This window comes from Rhagoletis zephyria, unplaced genomic scaffold, assembly GCF_001687245.7.
Source record: "Rhagoletis zephyria isolate East Lansing unplaced genomic scaffold, Rhagoletis_zephyria_1.1 Rzeph_scaffold_01839, whole genome shotgun sequence".
In the NCBI taxonomy this organism is placed as follows: domain Eukaryota; kingdom Metazoa; phylum Arthropoda; class Insecta; order Diptera; family Tephritidae; genus Rhagoletis; species Rhagoletis zephyria.
In genome coordinates, this window is record NW_016158923.1 from 19,182 (window position 1) to 29,354 (window position 10,173).

The following is a 10,173-nucleotide window of genomic DNA, read 5'->3' on the forward strand; positions in this document are numbered from 1 at the left end:
TTCAATAAAATTCAACCTTGCGTATTTTTCAGTGGGTTTTGTGTATTTAGAATATTTATATCGATTGATTGGTACTGAATGAATGTGTGCACACATAGCAAAAGCTGCATTCATCTGAATGCTTATTCAGTGTTAAAAGTTAATGTTTCGTCATTAAGTTTTTTCAATCTTTCTTTGAATATGTTAATGTGTGCAATCATATCTACTTTGAGTGAATGTAGAATTGGAAAATTATAAGCCACATTCCCCAACAAGGAAAAATTCAATGAAAACATAATAACATAAAATTGATGATTTTTAATTTCATATGATTTCACAGTTTTACAGCTCTGGTACGTAACAGTGCGGTAAGATGCATGAATTAGCGACTGACGACATTATCCACTGGTGCATTGCCTCATACCAGCACTAAAAAGAATCAGGTACTAACAAAAATAAGTAGGTAGTGAAGTCTGTGTATGTATTTACTGTGGAAGCTGCTTTGTATGTATGTCATTGTCAGCAAACTAAACCAGCGACGTTACCGACTCCATGTTATATGCATGGAGCCGAACACGTCGATAATGATGTTTAAACGGAGATTAGTGTTAACCACATATTGAGTAAACGGCCCTAAGAGCGGATTACCGGTACCGCGATAGACGCAATCTCTATGGCGCATATTCATAGTCATATTTAGTTGACAACTGAGTCGAAACTATCCTAAGTTACAACTAAAGCTATTCATAGTCGCCTTAGTTTCGACTTTTCTGGCTAAGTACCAACTTAAAATTTAGTTTCGGCTGCAGCTGCAATTAAGTCGTAACTAGGAATAAGTATTTTATTAAAAATAAAGAAAACACAATTCGAATAAGGCTACATCACAATTTTATAATCAAACTTGACGTTATTTAATAAAAATGTAATATTTCCAAAATATCGTAAAGAAAAATCGATACATTTTCACACTCGTTTTGCAATATCGTAAAACTAAGTTAAAACTACTTAGGGCCGGTTACTCAATGTCTGGTTAACACTAATCTCCGTTTAAACATCATTATCGACGTGATCGGCTCCATGCATAAAACATGGAGTCGGTAACGTCGATAACGATGTTTTACCGGAGATTAATGTTAACCAGACATTGAGGAACCGGCCCTTAGTAGAATATAAGTGAATTTTAAGTTGGTACTTAAATTTAAGTTGCAACTTCATTAGTTTCGGCTTAGTGGCTGGACTATGAATACGCGCCCAAGAATGATAGAATACAAGATTGCGCCGTCCTGGGCGTTGACATTTGTGTACCACAAGTAAACAAAGAATGGAGCGAAAAGAAGAACGAGTTAAAACTTCCAAAACAGTTCACTTTACAGCGAAAAACGTGTTTTAATTTTGCTAAACGCGAAAATATTGCATTTTTCACCTTATCTATTAGAGAATAGGTAACACTTTAGTGCACTCCATTGCCTTGCAATTGAGGCTGCTTCAGCAAACGTGTTAGTGCACTCCATTGCTTTGCAATTAAGACTGCGGCAGCGTCTCTGCGGGACTGATAAGTTAATTAGCTAATGGAGGCTGCGTGGAGCAGAAACAAAATCATTGTGAGGAAATGCTGCTTATATAAAACATTTCGGGAACGGCTTTGCCGTGCCCTATGTACACAAAATGCAGCGATTCGTCCCAGCGCTACTCTTGCATCTACGCTTCTTGCATCTTGACGGTTGTCGCAATTTAACACACAGCACTTCATTGTATTAGTTTTTACGCAGTCTTCAACTCAAAAATCACTCACAAATTGCAAATTATCACAATTTAAACTGATTTTTCACATATAATTAAATTTCTCTTTCGCTGATTTGTAAACAAAGTAGCGGTAACACTGACGGCGCCACCTCTGTTCGCTGCACCGTGATACGCGCCTATTTCTCTAAATCGTGGGATTGTTCGTTATCGGATCGATTATTCTGAATATCGATATTTTATGGTGCGATAATCTATTTTTTGAATTGATATTCCCAGGTCGATATATCGAAGACATCGATTGTTTACCCGTATAATCGATATTTAAGTTAAAGTTTATTTTACATCTACAAAAATGTGTATGGGAAAATACTAAAGTAGGTTTAACCTGCAAATTGTGTGATTTATTTAGCTCTTAAATTTGACAAACAGCTTTCATGGTGCATAAGGCTCTTAACTCGTTGCCACCGTTAAGGTCCGTTTACATACAACTTTGGCGTTGCGTTGGCGTCGCTTTGACAGCTGCCCGAGTGGCGTTTGTTCATGCTACAATGAACGTTCTGACAGCGCCGGCGATGACGTTTGTTTAAGCCACGTGATTGAGTAAACAGGCGGCAAATAAAAAAACTTGTATAATATTGATAATAAAACATAAATAAATACAAAAAAACGAACAATTCACGGCGGTATAGGTTCATAGGAAGCCGGGGTAATAATTCAAATCATCAAACAGACATTTGTTTTATTTTTTGCCAGTAAAAATGTTTGTGTATCCTCGAGCGTTATTGAAAAACAAAATGTCATCTTTTATTGAAATTACTTTAATAGTGCTACTTATGTATGTACGAGGCTCGGGAGTGTTTGAAGAAAATTAATTCTCAGCGGCGGAAGTGGGTAAGACCTCTTTACTTAAGTCGCGACATTGACGGACTATTTGTAACCAGTTTTGACGAAATGTACAAAAATTACCCCGAGCAGTTCAAAACTACGGTGAGGATGACTAAAGAGGTGTTTGATTTGCTCTTTAGGCTCGTGAAGGAACGCCTCATAAAATATTCCAACAGGCCGTCCATTTCTGCAGAAATGAGACTATTCTTAACATTAAAGTAAGTAAATATTTCTACATATATATTTCATAATAATTTGTGTTCATTACATTCATAGTTTCCAAGCACGCGGGCGAACGCAGCATCTATACGCTACAGCGTATAAAATGGGTCGCTCTACAGCCAACCGAATAATTTTGGAAACATGCGAAGCACTTTGGAGTGAACTTGGAAGTATATGTTTGTCTGTGCCAAACAGGCACGAGTGGAAACGTATATCCCATGACTTCAATACTATTTGGAACTTCCCAAACTATGTGGGCGCAATCGACGGAAAGCACATCACTTAAAAATGACCTTCCAACTCCGGATCCCTATTTTTCAATTACAAGGGTACCTACTCCGTCGTATTATTAGCAAGTTGCGATGCGAATTATATATTCACTTGTATCGATATTGGGGCGTACGATTCGCAACGCCATGGCGGTGTTCTTTGGAATTCTGGATTTGGCCAAATGCTGTTCCATGACCAACTAGACCTGCCTGAGGATGACTTTTTACAAGACAGCAATACTAAGTTTAATCATTATTTCGTTGGAGATGCAGCATTTCCTTAAAAAAAACTTGATGCGGCCATGTCCTGGTTTGATACCAAAAATTCATTACATAGAAAATGGCTAACTCGCAAGTTGCATTTATAGTTTGGAAATAAAGAAGGCTCATGCTTTGGAGGTTGGTTCCGTGCGTAGAAGTGGAAAACTTTTGACTGCCATTCACCTGGGAGTGGCCAGAAGCGATTCTTGTGCGTTCGGTTCCAATCGCANATCCACGTATCCTCTGGGTAGCAACCAAACACCCGTTTGGGAGCGAGCTAAAGTGAGAAGGCGTAAAACTTCGCGTGCGCTGGGTTTGGGTCCCGCCACGTTAAAACCCCGCCCAATGAAAATGAAACAAACAGCCTCGGATGAGACCCCCTTTTTTAGATGACGACCACGGCAACGTATAAAGGACTATGATTTGAGGTTATGCACCAGGAATATCCGGACCCTTAATGGGGAAGGTGCCTCTGCCCACCTGGTTGATGTCCTCGGGAAGACAAAGGCTGACATCACCGGAATCAAAGAAATGCGATGGATGGGGCAAGGAAAAGTAAGTGTAAAGCCTTGCGACGTCTACTACAGTTGCCATGTAAAGGAGCGCGAATTCGGTGTTGAATTCGTGGTAGGAGAGACTCCGTCGCCAAGTACTGGCGCTCACCACGGCGGATGAACGCCTAGCCACAATCCGCATCAAAGCTAGATTCTTCAACATCTCGCTCATCTGCGCCCATGCCCCGACGGAAGAGAAGGATGAGGCGTCCAAGGATCTCTTCTATGAGCGCTTGGAACGTACATATGAGCGCTGCCCCCGACACGATGTCATAATCGTGTTTTGCGACTTTAAGGCCAAGGTGGGCAAGGAAGGGATCTCTGGCGCCACTGTCGGAAAAATAAGCCTCCACGACGTCCGATAACGGACTGAGGCTGATCGACTTCGCCGGAGCCCGCCAAATCGAAAAGCGAGAAACTAAATCGATCATGTTTTGATAGACGGAAGGCATGCTTCAAGAGTTTTAGACGTACGTACACTCCGAGGGCCAAACATCGACTTGGACCCCTATCTTGTTGTAGCCAAGATACACACCCGCCTCTGTGGAGCAAACAATGTGCGCCCAACAATCCAAGGAAAACTTAACGTCGAAAAGCTGCAATCACTCGACTCACATACCGCCGCCGAAGAAGTAGTTGGATTTCAGCGAGCCCGAATAAACAACTGGCACGATGAGAAATGTCAAGAAGCTGCAGAGAAAACAGACGCCTAAAGGGCCACGCTGCGATCGGGCGAAACGCGAGCCATGTTGGACCGTTATAGGGAACTGAAGAAGGAAGCGCGACGTATTTGCCGCAATAAGAAGAGAGAGGTCGAAATACGTGATTGCGAAGAGCTTTAGATGCTGGCCGACACGAAGAACGCCCGAAAATTCTACCAGAGGGTTAGGCGACTAACAGAAGGTTTCAAGACCGCGACGAACTCCTGTAAGAACACAATGGCGACCTATTGACCGATGTGCAGAATATACTTAAATTATGGAGGGAATACAACCTACTGAATGGTAGCAGCGCTGGAAGTAGTGAAGAAGACGATCCCGTGTCCCCAGTGGATGATGATGGAGTAGCTGTCCCACCGCCTTACTATGACGAGGTACGAATTGCGATTACGCGGCTGAAAAACAACAAAGCTGCTGGAGCTGACGGCCTGCCAGCCGAGCTATTCAAGTACGGTAGCGAGGAGCTGATGAGGTGCATGCATCAGCTCGTCTGCAGAATATGGTCAGATGAAATCATGCCCAACGACTGGAATTAAAGTGTGCTCTGGACAATCCACAAGAAAGGCGACCCCGCATACGCGCCAACTACCGCGAAATCAGCCTTCTAAGCATAGGCTATACGGTTTTATCGAGTGTATTGTGCGAAAGACTGAAGCATACCGTCAACGAACTGATTGGACCTTATCAGTGTGGCTTTAGGCCTGGATAATCCACCATAGATCAGGTATTCACAATACGCCAAATCTTGGAAAAGACAGTACGAAGAGAAGTTGCCTTATGCCGCGATGTCTGAATTTGGTATCCCCGCGGAACTAAAACGGCTGTGTAAACTGACGCTGAGCAATACCACTACCTCCCTCAGAATAGGGAAGGACCTATCCGAGCCGTTTGATACCATACGAGGTTTCGTGTGGTTTCTTTAATCTGATGTTGGAGAAGATAATAAGAGCCGCAGAACTGAACTGCATAGGTACAATACTTTACAAGAGCGTACAATTGCTGGCGTATGCCGACGAATTCGATATTATCGGTAAAAACAAGGACTACGTCTGTTCTGCGTTCTCGGTATTGGATAGAGAAGCAAAGCGAATGGGTCTGGTGGTGAACGAGGACAAAACGAAGTATCTCCCGTCATCACATAAACAGTCTGAGCATACGCGCCTTGACACCCACGTCACTGTTGACAGTTAAAAGTTTAAAAAAGTAGACGACTTCGTTTATTTGGGAACCAGCATTAACACCAATAATAATGTCAGCCTTGAAATCCAACGGAGAATCACTCTTGCCAACAAGTGCTACTTTGGGCTGAGTAGGCAATTGAGAAGTAAAGTCCTCTCTCGTCGTACAAATATCACACTATAAGTCACTCATCATGCCTGTGCTGGTGTATGGCGCGGAGGCATGGATAATGAAAGCATCTGATGAGGCGGCTCTTGGCTTTTTTGAGAAAAAGATTCTGCGAAAGATTCACGGACCTTTACGCTTTGGTGATGGCGAATATCGCAGACGATTTAACGATGAGCTGTATGACCTTTACAACGATATAGACATAGTGCAGCGAATTGAAATTCAGCGGCTTCGCTAGCTTGACCATGTCGTTCGAATGGAAAGAAGCTGATCTGAAAATATTCAATTCGGGTCGCGATGCTGGTAACAGAGGAAGAGGAAGGCTTCCTCTGCATTGGAAAGACCAGGTGGAGAAGGACTTGGCTTCACTTGGCATTTCCAATTGGCGCCAGTTAGCACAGAAGAGAAATGACTGGCGTGCTGTTTTGGATTCGGCCAATATCGCTTAGGCGGTTACAGCGCCAATAAGGAAGAAAATGCTTTGCATTGATGCAACTTGCAACTCTACCATTATTTGCATCTATATGTATGCATGTATGTACATACAAATATGCCTTTTTTAATTTCAGGGTTGCACCTGTCACCCGATCGTGAAAATTTTAAAAAGCGCCTTTCAAAAGTTCGGCGTGTTATTGAAAACGCTTTCGGAATAAGGACAGCACAATGGAGAATTTTGCTATCCCCATTGCAAACGCAACCATTAAACGCAGAGAGTATCGTGAAAGCAACGGTGCTGCTACATAATTTTGTAAAGCTAAACGATGGTAGCTATTGCCCACCTGAATATGTCGATCGATATGAAGGAGATTAAATGGATTATGGCGCCAAGAAATCTCAACACCCCTTCGAAGAACTTGTCGATTAATGTCAAGAAGTACTTTCATGTTAAGAGATCAGTTGAATGGTTATGTAGCCACGCATCCTTTTTAATTAAACACACTCCTGTTTAATTAAGTCACTCATGTAAGATACAGTTGCATACAATAGAAGTATTAGTAAGCGGTAAGTACATAACTCTTCTGTGGACTCATTATAATACATCACTGAATTTTTGATATTATTTTGCTTTTTTACCAGAGACCCAAAATAATAATTATTTCATGGTGGAGTTTTAAAAGAGTCACCCAAATTATTATGTGTCATCGATAACTATTATTTTAAGACTAATATAATAGAAGTCTTTCCAGAATAATTATCAGCGAGATTAATATTTTTAAATCTTCAAAAACTTTTATTTTGAGACTTATATTATAAAAGTCTTTTGATAATAATTATGAGTGCGAAAAAATTTTGTATATAGTCCCGAACTGGTCCCAACCTAGCCCCGAACTGGACCCCAACTAATCCTGAAATGCTCCTGAACAAGTCCCGTCTTTTAAGACTTCAACATTTTTTTCGCGCTCATAATTATTATGAAAATACTTTTATAATATAAGTCTTCAAATAATAGTCTTTGCAGACTTAAAAATATTTATCTCGCTGATAATTATTATGAAAGCACTTTTATAATATAAGTCTTTGAATAAACATTATAGATGACTCTCAAATATTTATCTTAATATAATGATTATTGATTGACTTTTATTCTTTTCTCTTATAATAGTTATGTCTCTGTTTTTTACGAATGTTTATCAGATGGCAAGGCATTGGTGCATCAACTTCAAGTTAATTATATTCACCAGCTCATACAGGCACGCGTAGTAGAAAATCCAAATGCACTAAGCGAGGTATATTACTGTTTGCACTACTTTTGTCAGTCTCTGCAGCTAAAAGTACCTTACACACAAACGCGACGTCTCAGCTATGAACGTTTGGATGACAATATTGCCATTGAAGAATATGTACCAGGTGTGAAAATAATTGCGCACACCGGCATGCTAAAGTGCCACGTGCCAAAGCATCTGGACTGCCCCATTATGCCCGAAATGTAAACTTTCTTCAACGCCGATAAAAATTAATTCCAGAAAATTATGTCCGAACTAAGGTAACTATGCTTTCCAGCCTTTATCAGCGGCTACAACCGAGATATAACCCTTCCTAACGTTGCCGGATAATCTGTTTATGCAACTCGGACGACATAAAATTTACGTTAAATTGCATCGACATCTCAATGTTACCAATGTACCCCTATTCTGCAACACTTTCGTATTCGGATTTTTCGGATCAGCCTTGAAATCCAACGGAGAATCACTCATGCCAACAAGTGGTACTTTGGGCTGAGTAGGCAATTGAGAAGTAAAGTCCTCTCTCGTCGTACAAAGATCACACTCTATAAGTCACTCATCATGCCTGTGCTGGTATATGGCGCGGAGGCATAGACAATGAATGCATCAGATGAGGCGGCGCTTGGAGTTTTCGAGGGAAAGATTTTGCGAAAGATTTACGGACCTTTACGCGTAGGTGACGGCGAATATCGCAGACGATTTAACGATGAGCTGTATGACCTTTACTACGATATAGACATAGTGCAGCGAATTAAAATTCAGCGGCTCCGCTGGCTTGGCCATGTCGTTCCAATTGACAGAAACGCTCCTGCTCTGAAAATATTCAACGCGGGCCGCGATGCTGGTAACAGAGGACGAGGAAGGCTTCCTCTGCGTTGGAAAGACCAGGTGGAGAAGGACTTGGCTTCACTTGGCATATCCAAGATAGCACAGAAGAGAATGCTTTGCATTGATGCAACTTGCAACTCAACCATTATTTGCATCTATATGTATGTATGTATGTACATACAAATGTGCCTTTTTTATTTCAGGATTGCACCTGTCACTCGATCGTGAAAATTTTAATAAGCGCCTTTCAATAGTTCGGCGTGTTATTGAAAACGCTTTCGGAATAATGACAGCACGATGGAGAATTTTGCTATCCCCATTGCAAATGCAACCATCAAACGCGGAGAGTATCGTAAAAGCAACGGTGCTGCTACATAATTATTTAAAGCTAAACGATGGTAGTCGAAGATGAATATGTCGATCGATATGAAGGAGACAATAGATTAAATGGATTATGGCGCCAAGAAATCTCAACACCGCTTCGAGGAACTGGTCGATTAATGTCAAACAAGGCTTCAAGAAGTGCTTTCATGTTAAGAGATCAAATGAATGGTTATGTAGCCGCGCATCCTTTTTAATTAAACACACTCCTGTTTAATTAAGTCACTCACGTAAGATACAGTTGCATACAATAGAAGTATTAGTAAGCGGTAAGTACATAACTCTTCTGTGTACTCATTATAATACATCACTGAATTTTTTATTTTATTTTGCTTTTTTACCAGAGACCCAGAATAATAATTATTTCATGATGGAGTTTTAAAAAAGTCATCCAAATTTTCGTAAGAATTATAAAAGTCTTTTGATAATAATTATGTGTCATCGATAACTATTATTTTAAGACTAGAATAATAGAAGTTGTTCGGGGAAGACAAGCGTTTTTGTCTACCTCTTTGCCTTTCTATACAAAGAACTGCGATGCAAAAAATAAGTGCCTCTCAAAAACTGGTTGACAACAAGCGAACGAATTGCTTTATTGCATTAACATGTGTGCTATTTATACAAGCTAGGGTGACAGAATGTAAAGAGCAAATTCCAATAGATAACAATGAGCGCGAGTTAACATAACATATATCGTATAATTACAAATGACATTACGCTCGTCGCTTTAAGCTGGGGACAGACTTAGTTAAGTATGGCATCTAAATCTCGTAGCTATGATCTGGACATACTCCCCCCGTTGAAAGCCGTAGGTGCTTTTAACTTATTCAACTGGTAGTAAGCAAAGCTTTGTGATGGCCCGTTGAGTAGTCCCATTTATGGTACGAATGATCGCCACTCGTGCTATGCCATCCTTTCCCTTCACGACGTCAACGATACGCCCCATTTGCCACTTCATCGTTGGAAGATTGTCATCCTTCAAAAGTACCAGAGAATTTACCGCTACGTTTGGTGATCTTTTCCGCCACTTGCTACGCTCTTGCAAAAGTGTTAGATAGGCAGTGCTCCAGGTCTTCCAGAATTGTTGCTGAATGCGCGTCATCCTTTGACAGTGGCTAAGCCGGTTTAATTCTATATTCGCTAGGTCAGGTTCCGCCATAGCCGTAAGTGCGCCTCCGGTTAGAAAGTGTGCTGGAGTTAGAACTTGTAAGTCGTCAGGGTTTCGAAGTTCTTCGAAACTCAACACAGTGAGCCCTACTGC

The 10,173-nt window shown here is 41.0% G+C and overlaps 1 protein-coding gene across 1 annotated transcript in view; it reads left to right on the forward strand.

The window, feature by feature from the left end:
• LOC108365331 (mediator of RNA polymerase II transcription subunit 14-like) overlaps positions 1-8,155 on the forward strand; it is a 23,716-nt gene extending 15,561 nt beyond the window's left edge. Inside the window, exons 2-3 of the mRNA XM_017619329.1 lie at positions 6,954-6,981; positions 7,583-8,155. Of these exons, the coding sequence (XP_017474818.1) occupies positions 6,954-6,981; positions 7,583-7,910 (356 nt within the window). The 3' untranslated portion in view covers positions 7,911-8,155. The remainder of the gene's footprint in view (positions 1-6,953; positions 6,982-7,582) is intronic.
• The last annotated feature ends 2,018 nt before the right edge of the window (positions 8,156-10,173 follow it).